We start from the raw sequence: 22,138 nt of genomic DNA on the forward strand, positions 1-22,138 counted from the left end.
AACAGTAAGCCTTGGTGCACACGAACAGAAGATTCCTGCACTGACAAGACAGAACAATACCATGGCATGTCAAAGACATTGTTATCTTTCACATCAGAATTCTAGCAAATTAGAAATGAAACTGCAGCTTCCATAAACAACAGAGGGGGAGTATGAAAGTTTTTACACATTAAAAAAAATCATGTGTATGATTACTCTTTCCACAGAATAAATATTTTCCAGCTAGGTATCTTCTCTACACTGAACAGTAAACAGGGAGCATAGGAGGAAAAATTAAAGCTGGGTTAAATGGCCTCTCAAAATCCTCTACCTTTTTTATGGGCAGAGAAACTGGAGGGACTATTTCACCAGAGTTCAAAGTGGGATGCTGCTGAGGCATAGAAGAAGGAAGAGCTGGGTTATAAGTAACAAACAGCCAGTGCAGGAATCAGAGAAAGATGAGAAGCCAGCTCCGTGGCGAAATCTGACGGCAAAACCTCCTTAAGTCAGAAGTTTTCAACCTTTATGAGTCCACGGCTCCCTTGACCCAACTACATTCTTTCTGAGGCAGCCTTGTGGGGCTCAGGAGCCCAGTCATGTCTGCAGAGCTGGCAGCCTCTCACCCTTTCTCAAACACCCTCCCTTGTGGAGTGTTCCCTCAGCCTCCTCTCCCTTGGGAGACCAGGTAGCCACTGCTGCTGCCCTGGTCTCTGAGCTGCCCCCCCCCGCCCCAAAGAGAGCTGCCTCCTCACACTGCCCCATAGGGGCCTGGGACTTGTCTGTCCATTCCCAACAGCAAGGGCTGGCGGAGCGGCTGGCTGCGCTCCCTCGCCCACTTGCTTGCTTACTCCAAGGCCACCTCAGCTCCTGGCAACCCCAGCCCCAGAGGCACCATTCGCCTGGGGAGCTTGTAGCCAGGGCTGCTGCAACAAACAGCTGTGCAAGCCTTTGGGAGGCAGAGACGCAAGAGGGCATCAGAGGAGGGAGAGAAGGAAAGGGGGACAGAGGCCAGTGTTGCCCGTGGCATCCCTGACCATCATTCAAGGCACTCCAGTGAAAACCACTGCCTTAAGCTGTTGCAGCAAGGGAAGGGTTAGGAACTGGTGAGCAAAGGGCAGGTCCTGCATTGGAAGCTGGGAGGCAGTGGTCAAGGTAGTAATAACTGATAAAGTCGGGTTAGGAATCTGAAGTGCTCTGAGCCCCCTGGAAGCCTGAAAAACTCTCAGAAAAGGTCTGGGCAGTAAAAATAGTCCTCACTTCTTTTAGGGACTATCCCCCTTCGTCCTTCTTGAGCCATCTGAGGTATGTGTGCTAGACACTGAGAGGATTCCTTGTCTTGTAAGATGGGGCTGGAGCCCCCTTTCTCATCTTTTCCTCCTACCTGCATTTCAGGGAAGCACACTGGAGGTGGTCCTTTTGGTACCCGAGCCCAAAAGAAGTGAAGGACAGAATAGAAGGGCTAGAGGGGTCCACTGATGTTGAGGTCCTATCCTGACACTAAGGCTGCATTACAGTAGTTGCTCTTGCAATTTCCCCAACTTTTTACTTGCAATGAAAGCTTGCGATGTTGGCAAGGGAGACAATAACTCTTGGGACCTGTGGGAAATGGAGGAATCTTGTGTTACCTTCCTCGTGGCTGAGCAGCTGTAGGTTTTTTGTTTTTTAATAGGAGGGAGATTCACAGCTCATGCAGTGGAATGATGGGAAGTATTAGCAGTTTGAAGGGGCAATGCTGAGAAAGGAGCAGAGGAACAAGGGCCTCTTTTTTTATTAAGGAACAACAGAGGACAAAACAGGGCTAACAAACACACAAACAAGGGAAGCAAGCATGTAAGAAGTGGAGATACAGATAATTATTGAAAATCAATGATAATGGTGAAGACAAAATCAAAACTAAGAGCTCATGAGAGGTTGGAAGCTTTCTTCTGAACAGCAATTTTGCCTTCAACCACCAGGTGTCATTGAACACCCACAATGACGGCAGATTAACATTCACAAGAGAAACCACAACCACAACCACAACCAAACAACAATGGCTTTTTTTGGGGGGGGGGATAAGAAATGTCAACATGTTTTCTGAGATATTTCGGCTTAGCTCTAAAAAAATATGGTCTTAATAAGACAAGACATACAACCTCTCCTCCATTTCACTTTCTAGTACCACTTGCCATCCACCAGAAGGCAAGACCTAAATTCTGGTACATACTGTCAGGGAAGAGTTAGAAGTTTTCAGTTTATGAGGGAGAAAGCATTCCCCAAGGGGGGAAGGAGAGCAGTGAATCTAATAGAAGGGAGCAAGAGGAACAACAGGGAGGGACTGGCTGTTCCCAGGAAAGGCTAGGGTTAAGTTCTAGCTCAGATTGGGAGGAGGGGAGATACAGGCCAGCTCTAGCCAGGAGGGGAGGAAAAAGAGCAGGAAAGCAAAAGGAACAATGGCGCCTTCGCCATTTTGAGAGTGGCTGGTCATGGAGAAGCAGAGCTCAGAAGGTATCTGAAAGAAGTGACTCTGAGGAAGAATAGTTAAAGAGAAGGATCATTTAAAAGTTTGTTTGTTAATACACAATAAAAAGTTATAAAAGAACAAGAAGCGTTTGTGTGGTGATCTGAAGAGGACAACGACCAGGCCTGACACATACATGCATGGACAACACTTGGAATCTATGCACTGGTATACTGCAGCTGGACAGCAACTACACAGTGGCATTCCTAAGCATACTTACTTGGAAATGAATGTGGAAGGTATGGAACCTGTTCTCAAGCAAACATGCTTGTGGTATACATCCACTTCCACAAAAGTAACTTAGTTTGGTTAATGAATTTTCTGCATTTGCACAAAATTCTCATGATGCAGTTTTCATGCTCTTGGAAATGCCATACGTATCAGTGAATGAGAGGCTATATACCCCAGGAAGAGAGCCATGAAAACATGCTTCTCTATGCTACAGAGATAGTAATGGGAAATTGCAGATCACCAAGATTACTGTAAATTTAAACCAACATTTGAAGCAGCAATCACTTGTGTGGCATGTAAAATATGCAACTGTCTTAGCTGTTTCACAGTCACAACTGAAAGTATTTCAGGAGAAACAATATTCTCAGAGACACAAGAATATGGCCATAAAAGAGTTTTGAGGGAAAGGGGCAATGGGTGGTGATCACAAAAAGAGGTGGGTTCAACTTGTGCATGAAACAACTATAGAGCATGTTATAATGAGAAGGGCTACAACAGGGATTTGAGATGTAGCTGTAAGATCTAAAACAAAATAAGTTTCGAGTTGATATGACCTAGTGTCATGAGTAAACCAGCAGTGAGGCACAGAACTACAGCCCACTAAAAGTGGTTACATTCAAAACCTAATATGAAAATACATCTCTGAATTTAACCTTCCCCAAAGAAGCCGCCCAGCCAAACAGAAAAGTGCTGGATTTTTATACCAGACGCATTACATACATGTGCCTGTATTTCAACAACCTCCTTAAAGCGCCGTAAAGTAGAAACCAAGATTGCCGCCAGAACTTGTATAATTGCAATGCACAATATCTTTCTTGTAATCAAGGATCCCAGAAGACTTAAGCCTAAGCACTGTATTTCTGGAAAGAGAAAAGGGAAAGGAAGGTCAGGAATATTGAAATAAATACATGGCATTGAACACAGAATAGTGTCTTTCCTATTTGCTCCTATTGCACAGAGGGTGGTACACAACATTCTACAAGTGGAACTCTGCACACACAAGGGAGTTCCCCTTCCTCTCTTCCCACATTCCTCCCATATCTGCTCCAGAGGGTCTCCAACCCTCCAGAGGATGCGCAGGTGGCTGTAGGGTAGAGGTGCAGCTTTGAAAACACAGGAGCTCCTTTCAGAAGAAAGTGGGAGGGAGATTTTTGGGCAAACCATGTGGCTCTGTGTGTGTCTTATCTGCTGAATGTGAATTCTTTTCTTCTAAATGGTGTGTGATTTCTTATTAATAAATATATTTCTTCCTCTCTTGCTCTATTCCCCCCTTTTTTATTTTTAAAAAAAAGATAATTCAATCTGGTCAGCGAAAAAAACTTCTGATTAAGCATATTAAGGCTCCATTCAAGCTCCAAAGTGCCAGGAAATCACAGCTGTTAAGGGCCACTTCTAATGTGGAATGGTACTTTCAGTTTGCACATAGAATTCATGTTTCTATCCCAGTAAACAGACATATTTGGGATTGGGGTTCATCACTGTGGCATTAAGAGCAATCCAGCTCCAAGGCAGTGGTAAAGCTGGAGTTAACCACGTAATAAGGTACCATGCCATATAAATATTGCCTAAACAACACATCTGTTCAGGGCATGGTCCTTAACAGCTGCAATTTCCCAGCATTCAGGAGCTTGATGGAACATGGAAAGCCCTTAACACAACAAGATAAACTGAAACTCTGTTTTTTGTTGTTGTTTCTAGACTGATGTTTCGGGTGGCTTTTGATTCATTAGTCTCATTGCAGCTGATAAAATAGGCCTTAAATTGCCCTTCAAGCAAGGATGAGCAAGCAAATATGCTTCAGCCACTGGGTGTCCTGCATTAGGGCAGGAGGCCTGGGTTAGATGCAGTTAAGTTATGCAAGATGCAATTAATTGCAATTAGCCCTATCTTGCTTTGTACCTTGATCATCAGGATACATCTGTAGCGTATGGAGTACGGTATCTGTCATTCCTTGCTGTGTCAACATTTCTAGCGCACCTGAACATTCCACAACAGAAGAAAGTACCTGAAATCCACATTTCTGAATACCAGGATTTCCAATAAACTAGAAACAAAAACATGCACGTAAAGTATAGTTATCTTATATGGAAAAAGCAAAAACAAACTGTTAAGTTATTTCTACTAAGTTTTGTAATTAATGCAGGATCAGATGTAACATTTAAAAACACCTATTATTCTGGAAGACTTCTTCAATGCTCACTGAGATTCATAACCACTGCATCACTGCGCTAATGCGCTTCAGCTCCAGCACAGGAAGGCAAGCACTGGCAAAATCTAGACATGCCTAAGAGATGGAATACTACTTGGCACAAATGCCCGGCAGCATCCAGTCTCCTTGCAGAGGTTGGGGTGTGTTGGTGATATGCTGCTTGCACTGCCAGAAATGTGTGCATCAGTACGTTAAAGCTCTGGATCATGTCCTCAGAGAGCTCCAAGTGACAGATGAGAATTAGGGACTTCAAATAACCAGGGTAAATAAGTGACTGATATGATTAAATGACAATTATGCCGTGTAGTTGAATAAATCTACATTTCAATACACAAGGCTACAATTTATGTTTTACACTTTAAATATGGACAGAATATTCCAACTTGAGTAGAGAGAAACAGAAGAAATCTTGATTTGAAAGGAAAACGAGACTGAAATTATTTAGAGGGAATTTGCCATGGGAGGAAAAAATCGAGCCATACCGTGTTGAGAGCATCAAGGACTAATGAGTGAGCACCTTGCAACAAACATTGGTTTTTTATCACTTTCAGCATTAGCGCCAACTCAGTATTGCCCAAGTCAGAATTATTTGGTTGCTTTTTCAGTACGCCTGTAACATAAAAAACCCCAAAATATTTTCCTTGTAAAAAGAAATACTTAGTTAAAATGAGTCAATGATATCTATCTATCTATCTATCTATCTATCTATCTATCTATCTGAATGAATCTACAGCCCAATATTTTCACTTTAAATTTCTCTGAGTATGACTACAGACCAAGTAATCAGCTGTTTGTTTCTCCCTCCTTCTTTTTATATAACCATTTTTGCAATCTGTTATTTTATTTTGCTGATATCTTCAAAAGTAAAAAAGAAGGTCAATCTATCAGTGCCTTATGGTATGCTGGGGAAGACAATAGACAGTATTATTATTAATGATTATTATAATTCTAATAACCTGCCCTTCATCCTAAGCTCCCAGGGTGGTTTACAGCTACTGAAACACAGTATTAAAAACAATTCAAAGTAACTTAAATCACAGAAATAAGAAGGGTCCTAAAACATAGACCTCAAGTGTCAAAAGCCAGAATAAAGAGGTACATTTTCAGCACGTACCAAAAGCTGCACAGTTGACTTGCAACTTGCATTTAACTTGTGTTTAATGCTTTATGTGCATGGTGGCTGGCCGGCATGCAACTGCACAAATTAAACACACACAAGGTGGAGAGCTTAAAAGCTCTATGGCTAACTTACTGGACTCTGGGAAGGTCTTTTTTGAGAGCTTGCATAAGACCTTCCAGAGCCCAGAAAGCAAGACAGAGAACTTAAAGGCTCTTTGTCTTATGTGGGGGACAAGGCCTGTTCGGCGTGCCAGCTTCAGAAATTCAGGTAGGTAGCCATGTTGGTCTGATGCAGTCAAAATATATTAAAAAATTGTCCAGTAGCATCTTAGAGACCAACTATGTTTGTTCTGGGTATAAGCTTTCGGGTGCATGCACGCTTCTTCTGATACCAGTGTTAAATGTATCTGAAGTGTTAAACGTATCTGAAGAAGCGTGCATGCACACGAAAGCTATAACCAGAACAAACTTAGTTGGTCTCTAAACAGCTTCAGAAAGGCAGGGATGACCACACAGTGGCGGTTCGGCGGTTCCTCTTGCTATACACAATTTCAGCTTTACACACAATCCCCAGAACCTAACACTTGCACAAGTTGCGAGTCAACTATATAATGAAGGTGCCAGATGCAACTCTGTGAGGAGGGAGTTTGGCAACTTATTACAAATTTATTATTTCCTGGAACGTAAATTACCATAGCCTCACTTCTGATTTAGGTGCGCCTAGTTCTAAACATGCTTTTGCAGACCCAAGTCCCATTCAAACCAGTGGCATCTTATTCTCTATAAATACCCACAGGATCAGATCATTAGTGTTCAATTTCACCCATTCTATACCCTATAAAACGTTAGCATTTTAAAAAAGCAGATCTTCAGCTAGCAAGTCATACACTGAATGAATAAAGGAAAGCAAAGCCAAGCCCATCACTGGCTGTCATATGCCAAAATCAATGACTGTTAAATTAAATTACTTTATTTAGAGCATTCTCATGACTCAGTCATGAGAAAAGATGCCACACTAAAAATGCAGGCTAAATAAGCTACTGCAAGGGATAAATTACCACTGAATATTTCCCATTTTCAAAATGGAAAAAGCAGCAGGTTTCTATACCAGATAGTTACCAAGTTCATTTTGGATTTTTTTTTAACCCAAACAACCTGATCCTAAACATATTTACTCATAAATAACCCACCGTGTTCAATGAAACTCACTTCCAAAAAACATGCTGAGAGATTACAGCATAATCTTTCTATTCTATTCAAACACAATTAGCAACTTAACAGAGTATCTTCTTTAGTATCAAAATAAACATTGCACATAAATACTGGCTACAGAAATATAGTGCATCACAATAAACAGCTAAACAAATTATCCTTTAAATGTCAGGACGTAAAATACCACAAATGAGAAATGAACTAGGAGCTCTATAAGTTCCATCTTTTTAAATGACATACATGATTGACTGTTAGGCAAAAGAAAATTAACTCACTTTTGCAAACCACCATTCACTAATCAATCATACTATTAAGCAAATCAATCCAATTAAATTCCCGGTTTCCTGTATTGCAACAACAAAACTTAATCTAACCACAACTAAGGATAGGTAAAGGTAAAGGTACCCCTGCCCGTACAGGCCAGTCTTGACAGACTCTAGGGTTGTGCGCTCATCTCACTCTAGAGGCCGGGAGCCAGCGCTGTCCGCAGACACTTCCGGGTCACGTGGCCAGCGTGACAAGCTGCATCTGGCGAGCCAGCGCAGCACATGGAACGCCGTTTACCTTCCCGCTAGTAAGCGGTCCCTATTTATCTACTTGCACCCGGGGGTGCTTTCGAACTGCTAGGTTGGCAGGCGCTGGGACCGAGCGATGGGAGCGCACCCCGCCGCGGGGATTCGAACCGCCGACCTTTCGATCAGCAAGTCCTAGGCGCTGAGGCTTTTACCCACAGCACCACCCGGATCCCACAACTAAGGATACTTTCCATTTAATCTCACTCAAGCACACCCTTACTTGACTGATGGTTGCAAGTGTGTCAAACACATCAGTACTCTAGTCTAAACCAATCTTAAATCACTCTCTCCATGCTCTGCAAACACTCCCATAATTCAGTCTTACATACTCAGTCAACCATTTTCACATGTCTACCTCATAAGCCCCACACAAACCTGGACAAATATTGGCATACAAGCAAGCAACAAAACACAAACACTTGTATTTCCCTTTCAGGTGAAAAAGTGGAAATGACACTTACGCTAAATATATATAGAACCACAGACCCAGAATTTCCTGTGTCTTGGTGTGTGTATTTTTAGTGTATGTCTTTGCAACTTGAACTAAAACAGGTATGTGACACATTATGGATTAATTTGCATTTGTGAATTAATATGTATTGGTCTGATGTTTTCACTTTGAATAAGTATATATTACAACCAGAATCCATCTAAAGTCAAAACACCTATAACTTCCGTTAATTTCAATGGGAAAGTTAAGTACAGCACATACTTAAACCTTTCTCACATAAACCAATGGGACCTAAACATATAAAACTTGGTATATTTCCTACATCAACAAGTCCCCCTTCCCCGCATAAAATCACTTGGCTTCCTATTAGCAGAAACTTATTAAGTTTTCATTTCCATCACTCTTTCTTGAGAAGCCATACAGCAAAATGACTAGGCAGCAGGCTCATTAACTCCTTATTTCTAGTTGCTCATTTAGATTATGATGTAAGCAAATATTCTTCATGCATTTTCTTACCTGAAGTCATAAAATGTAAAATAACTCTTAGTGCCTCCAGCTGTACACTTGGGGATGATTTATGCTTTCTCATGGCCTTCACAACTCTCGATGCCACTTCTGTCATTATATCCAGAGGGGGGAAACTGCAGGATCAATGAACCACATTCTCAATTACACATCTGTTTATTAAATATCCATTCATTTTTACATTATGAAATATTGCATATTCTGTTCTAAATTGTTGTATATTATTTATGTATCCTGGCCAGGATCCAATATAATACACACCTATTTCCTTATACTGAAAAGGGCTGTGATCTTGTCTTTCTTGAACACCAGCCCCTCTCCACTCCAAAGCAGATTGCCATCCATGTGGCAATCTGCTCCTCAATGAAAAGTTAATCAAATATCCTACTGGGCATGCTTTGGGCACACTAACATAGTGCTTTGAAACCTGCTTGGACTAAGAAATACACAAACCACATATTCTTCAACATCATCATCATCGTCTTGATTTCACTACCAACATGCAGCTATGTGGAAAAGCCACTTTATAACCATTACATAGCAGTGGCTGTCACATGGTGAGATGGTGCAGTAATGTGGGGAACAGTGCCCAAGACACACCGGTAGCTACTAAATATGATAAAATCCAGCATCAACCTGCGTGGGTGGCGGGAGGCCCCTTGACTTAGATCAGCAATGGAGGCCCTCTTGCCTGTGTTTCAGGCATAAGAGATCTGTTATGATGCAACATGAGAGATGCTTTCTCAGTGGTGGCACCTGCTAATGGAATGCCATTCCCCATGAGATCTGCCACATGTTTGAAAGAAGTATTTTTCCACAGACATTTGTAGAACATTAGTACTAGGATCTGGTTATGTGCTATGGTTTTGCTGTACTAGTTGTTGTGTTGATTTGGTATTTGCTCATGTTTTTGTATAATGGGTAACTATTTTGTTTTGTTGTGCCTCTCTCTGTGACTGCTTGTCAATGGAGGGTGGGTTTAAAGCAAGGAGAGTGTCTGTGAGCAATATCAAGGGTTTGAGTGTTTCCAGTTACCACACACCTTGCTCTTGAAAGCCTTATAAGAAGCTGCAGAAGGAGAGGGATACTAAGCAACATCATAGGAGGGATGTTTCTAGGACTAAGGTGAAACTGTGAAGCTCCCTTGTTATGTTTGCTATGGGATACTGCATAACATGTTTAAGTGAGCTTCTTATATTTATAGTATAAAATGTGTTTTTGGTGTATTATTCTATTTGCTACTGTTTTGCTGTATTAATGTGAAATTGATTTTTAGCATGTTTGAAATGCATCCCTGTTTCTTTGTTGTAAGCTGCCTTGAGCGTGATTTTTTTCCCCCTGGAAAAGTGGCATACAAATCAAATGAACGAAGTGCAAAATTTAAACTTGCTCTAGGATATAACGATACATTTGCAAAATCATGGTTCTGATTTTGGGTGTACCTATCGCAGAACTACATTTCGTTACCTTCCTTCAAAAGCACGGTTCAGCAGCTTGCAAGCACTTTCTGCAACTTCCGGGGAGTTGGAGTGTTTCTTCATAATCTCCAGCACATTCATGTGTATTCCTTTTGCCAGCAGAACTGTTCTAATATTTACTACAATAAGAATAGGGTACTATATGAAAAAGAGCATGAATGTTGGCTGCAAGCACTAACCTAACTTTTTCATTTTTACCCAAAAGGTAGTAGACACGTGTAACAATCTACAGTACTTCAGGTTGGATGTAGACTAAACGAGCAGTCTGATTTAAGTCTTCTGAGATGTGTGTTCTATTGAATTCAATCCAACTGACTCTCTGTTAAGTATGTAAGGGATGTGCAGTCTAAGTTAGGTGCACTACTGAAATCAACATGACTTTGGTGCCATTGATATAAATGGCATAACGTGCAACTAATTTAGGCTGCAATCCCAACATCACTTACCTGGGAGTAATCCCTGTTGAATTTAATGGGATTTACTCCAGAGTAGATGTGATTTGGATTGCAGCCTTACAATTGCCTGAGATTTGGAATGGGTTTGTAGAGCTGTTTGCAGACTAACACCTGGAGACCAACAAAACTGATGACATATAATGCCGTGGAACATTCTGAAACACTTATTTGTTCTTTTTACTTTCCCTTTTTTCTCCTTACTTTTTTGTTATTGGTGTTTATTTATAATTGGAAGGAGCAATGTGTCTGGTTGACACAGAGGATATTGGGGAACTGCATATCTAAAAGAATTTGTGAAAAAAACATACCAACTATTATATTCACAGCCCCAAATTGTTAATTGTTTGTCGTTCTAGTTAAATCTTAAATTATCACTGGGGTTTATATCTGACAAATTCAGTGTCAAGGACAGGTTTTGTGCTCCACTCCATCCTCAGGTTTAGTATTACGCAATCCCTTACCGCTTTGCTCCAGTAGAGTTGCCAAGGCATTTGCAGCAGCTTGAAACAATTCTTTTGAAGAATTATGCATCAACATGGATAGCATCATTTCTCTGTGGGCTGGGAATCTAATGCAAACAGAAAAGGATATGATAACAATCAAACATTGTTATAGCAAAAAGAGATGCCAATAAATGTTATTATTCTGTTCTAGTATCAAGTTGTCACCATGCATCTTGGGCCAAAGTGCCATTCCAAAGCAGTCAGGAACTAAAAGCAACATAAGGGTAATTTTTATTTATAATTTAACAAAGTCAGATTTTCATCTAACTTGTCAGTGTTATCACCAGTTCTACCCCTGCTCCAAAGGTTAACAATGAACAAACTGTGCCAGAAAACAAAAAAATTGTAAGGTTTAAGATATTGATGATATTATTATTATTATTATTATTATTATTATTATTATTATTATTTCAATTTATATACTGCCCTTCATCATAAGATCTCAGGGTGGTTCACAGAATAAAATACAAGCTGAAAATAAGTAAATAAGTAAAACAAAACAGCAAAACAATACCCCCCCTTCCCACAGACACATTAAAAAGACTGTAAAATATTAGCCAAAGGCCTGGTTGAAGAGGAATGTTTTCGCCTGGCACCTAAAAATATATAATGAAGGCACCAAACAAACCTCCCTGCTGAGAGCCCTCCAAGCAGAGAGTTCTACACACAAACCCTAGTCCAAGGGGATTCCCCTTATGTTCTTTTGTGTTTTACCACTAATACTGGCCACGGCTGGTTCTGGGAGGCTGTTGTCTTCCTGCACGGCCGGGGGAAGGGCTACCTCTGGCCGCACTGGACCTTACAGGTGAGGCGGGCCTCACCCACAAGATCAATTGGGGACAGGGGCATGACAGCTGCACCCAGTCTGGCCCTGGTGTATTTAAGGGAGCAGCTAGGTGCCAGCCGCCCTCTTTGCCATGCAAGACAGATACGTAGGAAGCAACAATACCAGTGTCCCTAGAAGGCAGTCTTCTTCTCCCAATTTACATTCTTAAGACAAATGATATTGAAGAGGGAAAAAACAGATCTTGGGCTATAAATCTAGTGGTTCACATTTCCAAGCACTCAATTCAGGCTACTAACTTTTTGTCTCCATCTCCAATCTTCTCATGAAGATTACGTTGGTACATAAGCAGATTGTTCAAAGCCCAACATGCAGCCTCCTAGTGAAGGAAGGAACAACAAAAGGAACTATTTGGTCAATAAATTCAATTAAGCCTTTCCAAACTATTCCAAGAAGAATCATCAATATAATTCATGGCCACAGCATGTACTTCAATCTCAAGTGCTAAGACAATTTCTCCATAGCGGCTGCTGTAACTGAGACGCAAGGGAGATTACTGTACTGTTGTTAATAAACGATGTGAGCTTAATCTGTAATGTAAACATTTTTCCAAGTCAGTTTTGATGTCATGTGGATCACAGCATACAATACTTCACATGAACAGAGAAGTTTAATAAAATATGGCTTATGGGTAAATTAGAAGGAATGACATCATATATTAAATAAGACAAGCAGATACAATTGATATAACGGCCTTCTGTATTATCCTGGCTTAGTCTGGGAAGCACAAAACGTATCTGCTTGCTTAAAAATCTGGACCAAACAATCCGTGACCAGGGAGAAGAACTGATGGAACAGGATTGGAAAAAGTTTAAGGACTATTTACAAAAACATTGCAAAATGTTTGAGTGTTAATATGATGTGGGAAGTGAAGGTAACAGGGTTTGTGGGATCTGGTTAAATGTGAATGAAAAGAAGAATGTTAAAAAGGAGAAGGGGTTATGAACAAGAATAATATTATGTCATAGTATATAAGATGAGGAATGGGCTAAAATAATGAAAAATTGGGACATAATAATTAGAAGAATATAATTTAAGCATGGCTTAAATAAGGGTTTGAATTTGCTGAATTTGATTGGAATAAAGAGGAACACAAAAAGGGAGATGTGAGGAGGTCAAGACAGAGGGGTATGGAATTTTGTAAATTTAAAAAAGTGGATTTTTCTTTTTTCTCTTTTTCTGTTTTTTCTTTTGTTATATATCTCTGTTTTTTTCTGTTTTTTATGTGAGCTTTATTTATTGTAATGATCTATCTGAAATGATGAATTTTTTGATTTGTAAAACCCTAATAAATATTTATTTTTTTAAAAAAAATAAATCTGGACCAAACAAGATTGTCAAGCAGCAAGGTTAGGGATCAAGGAAGCCATAGCATTTAAGCTCCTCCACCCCAAGCCCAAGACTTCAAGCCCTTGGACCCTGCTCTCTGAACCATAGTAAAGCCAAGTCCAACTATGCTAACTACTATCCCGGAGCTTCAGTTCCTCTCCAGTAAGATGAGAACAGAGAAATGAGAACAGAGAACTAAGAAATAAAACAGAGAAACGGTGAAAAAACACCAACCACTTCTGAGAATAAAACACACTGAAGATTGTAAGGTATGATTTGAAAATTAAGAATGCAATATATTAGAAAAATGCAATACATTATTGGCAGCAAGTAAATGCTTAAGAAAAATATTTCTACCCAATTTTATTGTTGTTTCCTCTGGTTGCAATTTATATAAAGCACATCATTTAGGACTCTTTTCATGTTTCCCAATTCTTTACCCGCAGTTTCTTACCTGTACATCTATATTCTTCCGATGCAATTTTAATGCTTTATAACAGGCTTCCAGCCAACACAATTCTTTTTCTTCCTCCTCCACCTCCTCCTCTTCCAAGTCTCTGCTTAAAAATATTGTTTCCGCTTGGGGAAAAAGTTATTTATTTGCATTTTGAAAATATGAATATTCCCTTGTTTTCACACTCTAGAACAGACTACTGAAGGTGATGAAACATAATGATCAAAAAACTGCTTATCATTAGGAAAACCAAAAGCACAATGACATATTTATAGCAGAAGCATTTTAACAGAAGCTTCAGCAAGCTACCATTTGACTCAAGAATTTAAGACAGCAACTGAATTCTGTTCAAGCTGAAACCCCATCACTGATATTAATGGGCATTTTGATACAGAATGGTGTTCATTAAAACTTTAGACTGTGAGCTCCATGTGCATGGCCAGGATTTGGGGTGGGGGCACGCTCCATGTTAGGAGGGGCAGACTTCATGTTAGGGTGGGAGCAAAACCTCAGTTAGTTAAGTGTTTTTATTGATTTACTTGATCTAGGTGAGGCAGCTGCCACTCCCATGGTGTGTTCCTATTATCTACAATTTGCTTTTCTTTCAGCCAGAATAAGATGCTTTAAAATTAAAAGCAAGCTTATGACTGCTAAGACTATGTGTTAGGTCTGTCTTCTATTCCAAGTATTTAGCTGCTTGACTGTCTTGGTCTTAACTGATTAAAACTATTAAAACAAAGATGATTTGAGGTTATTTAATACAGCTAATATGTTGTCTTAAAAGGAGATGACACTCATTTGCAAAGACACCTTCCTATCTGACCACGAGAAGCCAAACTCTGCAACCACAAGCATATGAAATGCTCACAACCTGCTCCTCCAGGCAAACAAAATGATGCGTTGCATATATATATATTTATCCAGCACTCTGCTTATTCATCTCTTACTTCTGCCTTCCTCATTTTTTAAAAAAGTCTTTTTAAAAAGAATTCTGGAGATTTACCATTTACTAAGCCTTCTCAGGTGTTCTGCTACAGGTTTTCAGCTACATGTGTTGCTTTAGGCCAGAATGGGAATGGTTGCCCTCTTGACAGGGTAAGCAGAAGACGGCCATTCTCCTCTCTCTTTTTATTTTTTTTATTTTTTAGCATTCATTTGATTTATTTAGCATCACCACAAAGTTTACATTTAGCCACACATTTTAAAAGAAGAATTAAAAACAGGCCCAGCTGAGAGGCAATGGATTCTTCCTGCTGCTTCACTTATACGTCTTCATATGCCAGAGACCATCATTTAAATAGTGAATATTCTCAATGCCAATTCCTTTGTTGACCTTCTCAATATCCTCTGCCGACATCTTCATGATTCCAACATACAGGGCATGTTGCTTTCCTTCGGCCATTATTGCCACGATTGTATCAGCAGCAGCAGGATAAAGTTTAGCTCCTGGAGATGTCAGACCAGGGCACATGATATTTGCTCCACTAAGTACAAATTTAATGGCTCCTTTATCAACTTGTTGATGTGGTAGAATTAATGGATATTTATGAAGTAATCTGAGCATGGGATAAAATGGTCCTTCCCTTTGCCTGAAGAACAACAATTCTCCATTTACTGTGAGGATTTCTATATGTTCATGACAACGTACTATCTTCACATAGTACTTTCTTTGGCATAATTTGGTTTAGCCATGGTTCGATCCCAGGAAACTGGTCTATCAGCTGGTTCTTAATGCCTTTAATAACAGACGTTTTTAGCTGGATGCAGTTGGGCACATTCTCCTTTTCATCAAATTTTTTGAACATCTTGGTGAGGTTTCCGCGAGAGCACTAAGAACCGAGGGCTTGGAAGGCCAGTGACTAAAAGCAGCAGCAGCAGCTCCCACACAGGAACTGTTCCCACTCTCAAGCCCACGCCGCTATTTCTACTTGTTGATTAGGAATTGGCAGTTCCTCGAATGCAACGTGCGCCTTCGGTGAGTGAGGGTGTTTGGGTGTAAGACAGAGAAAACCACCAAGTGCGTTCGATTTCCCCAATCCTCCTCTCTCTTTTTAAAAGTCCCAAACACAGTGTGGCTTCTCTGTGTCTCACCGGCAAGAGAGAACACACAGAGCGGTAATAAATAAATAAATACAAGAACAGAAACTCTATGGCACGTGATCCACCTCATAGGATGGGTGTACATAGAAAGGCTGTAAGATGCATAAGAAGTCAGGGGATGTTGGTGGCCTGCCTGGTAACCTGACTGGAGATGAGGAAGCTATCAGGAGTCTGGATAAAGAAGAAGGGAAACAAAGAACTGGAATATCTGTTATGAGGTGCCAAAGCAACATTGCCCAAAGCATCCTCATGGTCAATACCTGCTCCATCCATAACTTGTGGGATAATTACATGAATTACAGCTATCATGTTGGAAGTCTCCATTAGCTTCAAACATGGGGACCTCAACAATATTTTGTGAGGAACAGGGTCAGGAGAACCTCCATCCTTTAGGAAGAACATGGATGATTCAACAGGATGGGGCTGCTTTCAACTCTAACAAGAAGTAATGAATGGGCTGCAAAGGGGATACAAAGAAAGTGGCCATCGGTTCAGAAAAGTGGAAAACACAATAGTGATTTGGGGCAGAGGGGTTACAGCAAAGTGTTTATAGAGTCCTTTGGAGCAGTCTTCCCCAACCTGCTGCTGTCCAAATATTTTGGATTCCAACTCCTATTTGCTTGGCCAAATGTCAGGGATTATGGGAGTGCATGCTCTGGTTATCTCCCGCTTGGACTACTGCAATGCACTCTACGTGGGGCTACCTTTGAAGGTGACTCGGAAACTACAACTAATCCAGAATGCGGCAGCTAGACTGGTGACTGGGGGCGGCCGCCGAGACCATATAACACCGGTCTTGAAAGACCTACATTGGCTCCCAGTACGTTTCCGAGCACAATTCAAAGTGTTGGTGCTGACCTTTAAAGCCCTAAATGGCCTCGGTCCAGTATACCTGAAGGAGCGTCTCCACCCCCATCATTCTGCCCGGACGCTGAGGTCCAGCGCCGAGGGCCTTCTGGCGGTTCCCTCATTGCGAGAAGCAAAGCTACAGGGAACCAGGCAGAGGGCCTTCTCGGTAGTGGTGCCCGCCCTGTGGAACGCCCTTCCAGCAGATGTCAAAGCGATAAACAACTACCTGACATTCAGAAGACATCTTAAGGCAGCCCTGTTCAGGGAAGTTTTTAACGTGTGATATTTTACTGTATTTTTGGTTTCTTTGGAAGCCGCCCAGAGTGGCTGGGGAGGCCCAGCCAGATGGGCGGGGTATAAATAATAAATTATTATTATTATTATTATTATTATTATTATTATTATTATTATTATTTTAGTCCAACAAAATCTAAAGGGCAGCATATTGGAGAAGACTGGTCTACCTTTTCCCTTACTGACAAGGCTATTGTTCATTCAATTTTGCAGTCACATATGACAAAAATATTCTATCAGCAAGTCGTAGGAGCGTTGAGAAACATAATTTCTTTAACTTATACAGCTACTTACTGAGAAGAGCCAAGCAACTGAGGCCTGCAGCCTGCAGCTTTGCACTAGCAGGGTATTTTCCAACAGCTGTTACAATGAATTGATGTACATCATTCAATACCAGGATATTGAAAAAGTTTTCTGTATACAAGAGATTAAAAAAAGCTAACTGAGTTGCAAGCAAACACTGGATGCATGCATTTTACACACATACTGCGCAGCAATGGCCATCATATGAAGTAGAAAATAGATATTCATGAAAAGTAAATACAATTTTTCAATCAACGGCCCCCAAATTCTCCTCTCGAAACAACTATGAGTTGTTTTTATCTGTACGTAGTTACAAAAGTGGGGTACATGAACTGGGGTGATAGTGGCTGCAGTGGGAAAACCTTGTCAAATAGATAGAAGCTCTGTCCAATCCCTTGCCTGCTTTCTGTTCCTTCTGAGGAATCACAACTATTCAAAGGCATTTAAGATTGGTTTTGGTTTTGCAATTGTGGCTCTGTAGCCCTCCAGATGTGGCTGGACTATATTTCTGAACACCCTGACCATTGATCATGTTGGCTGGGACTAATAGGAGCTGGACTCTAACATCTGGATGGCCACAGGTTCCATATCCCTGCTTTAAAATGGAAACAGTCCCAAGGAGTCAAATTCAAATCTTGAAACCAAAAGCTATGTTTCTACCGGGAAAATCCCTCCCAAGCAGTACCAATCTGACACATTAAGTAATGTGGTGTTTTGTTTTGTTTTTCTGGCGAGGCAGCAAATCTAAACACACAACTGTGAGCAGGTCTCTCCTCAATTTCTTCTCACACAAAAGGGGGTTCTTCCTACGATTAAGGCAGCTACACCCAGAAGAGAAAAGGCCTGAACAAATGAGACCTTTTCAGATTATGTAAGTGCCCAAGATCCAAAGAACTCCTTGGATCTTTAGTGAGTGCTTCTGTGCATTCACTGGGGTTTCACAGCTTTATTTTTCAACTGCAGCTTCTCTTGCTGCACTGGAGACTGATGTCCCAAAGTCCCCTGAGCTTCAGGAAATCTTGCCAGGCAGCATAACATGCTCTCTCAGAAAGGGCTTCAGAAGCTCCTCTATATTCATGGAGCTCTTTATGCACCCTTTTTACTACTATTTTTCTCTACAGATAAATCCAGTTTACTCTAGAAATATCACCCATGTTAAATAAAGGGGATCATGTTCTCACCCAATGCAAGTTTGTGCAACAAGCAGCAGCTCACTTCCTGAATTGCTTCATTGTCGGGGAAATCTTTCATCATTTCAACGATGACATTGTAACACCTCACATTTCCAGACATAAGAATTTCTGCATTGCTAGCTGAACACAACAGAAGGAATAAACTTATTTGAGAGAAGAAGAAAGATTCATGCACAAGTGTTCTTTTAAAATTGACTGATGGGAATATTACCGTATTTTTCGGCCCATAGGACGCACTTTTTCCCCTCCAAAAATGAAGGGGAAATGTGTGTGCGTCCTATGGGGCGAATGTAGGCTTTTGCTGAAGCCTGGAAAGTGAGAGGGGTCGGTGCGCACCAACCCCTCTCGCTCTCCAGGCTTCGCGCAGATCTCCGTAAGCCGTGGGAGCCTGCGCTGAGGTTGCTGTTCAGGCGGGTAACAGCCTGCTGCCCGGAGCGCGGGGCGCGCTGAAGCAGAGCACCCCGCGCTTCGGGCAGATATCCTTTTCTCCTCTAAAAACTACAGTAGGTGCGTTTTTAAAATCTCGGGCTTCCCCCACGGCTGGGGGGGGAATAAATTTTTTTTTCTTTATTTCCCCCCCAAAAAACTAGGTGCGTCCTATGGGACGGTGTGTCCTATAGGGCGAAAAATATGGTAATTCATTGTAAGACTGAAGTGTGCACAACAAAATCACCTTGCGTATTTCTACTGCTAGACCAAGCATGGTTTTTTTCCTGCATTCTGAACAGAACATTGACAATATCTTAGGCAAACACACAGTTTCAATGTACTGTTACAATGTTCAGAACAGAATTCTGAGAAACCTTTATTTTCAAATGTCTTCCACTTTAGCTGTGGCATGCCAGCTGTAGGCTGAGCAGAAATGAGTGCCAGCAGACACTATTTCAAAGGCTGACACCCACCCAAAAAAGAATCTCAGTGTGTTGTGTTGAACCTTCCAGTTGTGCTTAGCTCCGTTTCATGCACTGCTTTCCTATACTTCCAATTTTTCACTCCGTATCTCCAGGCCAGGAAAAGCTTTGCCTGCTTAATATCTACATTAGGAACATAGGTAAGGTAAAGGTAAAGGTAAAGGACCCCTGCACGGCTAAGTCCAGTCAAATTTAACTATGGGGAACCAGCATTTGTCTGCAAACAACTTTCCAGGTCATATGGCTGGCATGATTAAACCTATTAAGTATTATACTCATGAGTGTTATGGTACAGGAAACATGGCCAGGAGGCTGTGGGGAGCACTGCCACTGCTACAAGCAGCAGCTAACTTTTTAAAATTATTTTTAAGAAAGTGAGAAGATGAATGAGAAGAAACCTCATATAAAGTAAGGCAAGTCACTCCCAAAAAGGTTTAAGGAAGCTTTATGAAATTTGCACATAGTCAGTCCCTACTCACTCCTGTTTTCATGCAGCACAAATGGTTTCACAAAGAGGATGTGAATTTCAGTACAGCTCTTATACTGAGGAATTGAGCCAAAACAAAGGCAGCACCCATCTTTCAGTTCAGAAATAATTTTCAGACATCAAATACAGATCAGAGCACACCAATGATCTCTCTTTTAGGAACTGCCCTTCATTTGCAAGTCCAGACAGGAACTGCTGATTAATTCTTAAGGGCACACCCTCGCCCCATGCACACTCTAAATATTAAAAACTACAATACTTACGTGGTCCTGCCAATGAATGTAAAGACAACAGGGCAAGAAGTACTAAGTTTTCTTTTTTGGGGAATTTTTTGAGCACATTCAGTATGATCATGTGATCTCTGTCCTCAACAAATTCAATCAGCTGCTCCTCTGGAACTGAATTTTAAAAATAAAGACGTAAAGACATAAGCTCTATAATACATGTGTAAATTTTCATTCACTGAAGGCAAACTAAGGATACACCTGGGACAACACAAGAGCAGTCTACAAGCACCAGACCACTACCCATGCTCTCTTCTTCTTTCCAAAGCAAACCTGACTGTTCTAAAGTATAATGAGCAAATGACAGAAGGAATTATGATTCAGGTGAGTTAACAATAGGGAAGAAAAATTAAGAGTGAAGCTAGGGAGACATGAGCCTGTTAAGAAAAATAAAACAGACTCCCAAGCCCAGAGGAAGTACAGTGGTACCTTGGTTCTCAAACTTAATCCGTTCCAGGAGTCCGTTTGACTCCCGAAACCATTCAAAAAGCAAGGCACGGCTTCCAATTGGCTGCAGGAGCTTCCTGCACCCAATCGGAATCCGCAGAAGCCCCATCGGATGTTAGGCTTCCGAAAAACGTTCACAAACCAGAACACTTACTTCTGAGTTTGCAGCATTCGGGAGCCAATTTGTTTGAAAAACTAAGCCGTTTGGGAACCAAGGTTCCACTGTACCTGCTTTAGCATCCAACCTGCTTTAGCATCCAACCTTCCTCCATTTCATCTTCACCCACTTCCCTTCTTGGCGTCCTCTCTGTTGCAACTTCGAGTTTCATCCATCCCGATCCTCCACATCTGAACTGGTAAAGATATCTCCTCTTTTATGAATGGATTTCTCCATTCACCTGTGTCATTTCAATCTTCCAATGTTACACAACTAACGTGAGCAGACCACTTGTGTGAGCGCTTATTTTTATTTGATTACTTACCCACTCTTTATCCTAAGGTGGGAGTGTGTGAGCTGGCTGTTGCTAACTTCTTCATTGGTTCTGTTTTAGCAAAAAATACTTCTACATCTCCTCCACCTGAGATGTGCCAACTCGGGACAGGAGCACAGTCTGCACATCTCCTAGGCAGTGGAAGCCACAGGTTTTTGGTTTTTTTTTGGGGGGGGGGGTGGATCAGCAGGGAGAGAATTATTTCCCCTTGTTTAGAATGTGTGCTGGTTGTCTGCACAATAGGAATTTTGTACAGGATAGAGAGGAAAAGGAATAGGAAGAGTGACACATTTCCATTTCCTGTCTGGTCCAAAATATAGTTTTCATGAATGCCTGATTCTTCCTGTACACACCAAATGTATTTACTCCACTGTATTTCAACTCCCCTCCCTAGGGAATTCTTTCTAGCTCTAGCTATTGCCTTGATACTAATAATAGTTGTTGGGTATGAGCTCTGGTGAACAAAAACAAGACCATTAACTACAAAAGTGACTTTTTATTTTATTTACTTTCCACATAGCAGCATGCAGGAGGCTTTTGAACACAGAACACAGGAAACTGCCATATGCTGAGTCAGACCACTGGTCCATCTAGATCAGTATTGTCCATGCTGTTTAGAAGCGGGTTTCCACGTTTTCAGACCAAGGTCCCTCCTAGACCTACCTGAAGATTCTGGATATTGTACCTGGGGCCTTGTGTGTGCTAAGCACGCACTCTATCGCTGAGTTGCAGTCCTTACTGATGAACCAACTTTATACAATTTTCTTTTTATTATCGTCTTCCAAACAAAACACAAGTCAGACACAAAGGACTTTGGACTGTTGCATAATTAAAGGATAGTAGAATCATAGAATCATAGAGTTGGAAGAGACCACAAGGGCCATCGAGTCCAACCCCCTGCCAAGCAGGAAACAC

The 22,138-nt window shown here is 41.1% G+C and overlaps 1 protein-coding gene and 1 pseudogene across 4 annotated transcripts in view; both read right to left on the bottom strand.

Moving 5' to 3' along the window:
• Positions 1 to 22,138, bottom strand: part of LRRK2 (leucine rich repeat kinase 2) — an 85,954-nt gene that overhangs the window by 47,820 nt on the left and 15,996 nt on the right. For 3 of the 4 annotated variants that reach the window (XM_053406113.1, XM_053406112.1, XM_053406116.1), the window contains 11 exons: positions 20,265 to 20,399; positions 18,592 to 18,723; positions 17,402 to 17,521; positions 13,865 to 13,989; positions 12,321 to 12,400; positions 11,196 to 11,302; positions 10,269 to 10,398; positions 8,793 to 8,917; positions 5,402 to 5,529; positions 4,610 to 4,754; positions 3,431 to 3,570 (listed from right to left, as the gene is read on the bottom strand). In XM_053406113.1, coding sequence (XP_053262088.1) covers positions 3,431 to 3,570; positions 4,610 to 4,754; positions 5,402 to 5,529; positions 8,793 to 8,917; positions 10,269 to 10,398; positions 11,196 to 11,302; positions 12,321 to 12,400; positions 13,865 to 13,989; positions 17,402 to 17,521; positions 18,592 to 18,723; positions 20,265 to 20,399 — 1,367 coding nt within the window. The remainder of the gene's footprint in view (positions 1 to 3,430; positions 3,571 to 4,609; positions 4,755 to 5,401; positions 5,530 to 8,792; positions 8,918 to 10,268; positions 10,399 to 11,195; positions 11,303 to 12,320; positions 12,401 to 13,864; positions 13,990 to 17,401; positions 17,522 to 18,591; positions 18,724 to 20,264; positions 20,400 to 22,138) is intronic. The other variant, XM_053406114.1, reaches the window with a different exon arrangement.
• On the bottom strand, positions 14,999 to 15,895 carry LOC128422310 (malignant T-cell-amplified sequence 1-like; annotated as a pseudogene).

This window comes from Podarcis raffonei, chromosome 10 (assembly GCF_027172205.1).
Source record: "Podarcis raffonei isolate rPodRaf1 chromosome 10, rPodRaf1.pri, whole genome shotgun sequence".
NCBI classification, from domain to species: Eukaryota; Metazoa; Chordata; class Lepidosauria; order Squamata; family Lacertidae; genus Podarcis; species Podarcis raffonei.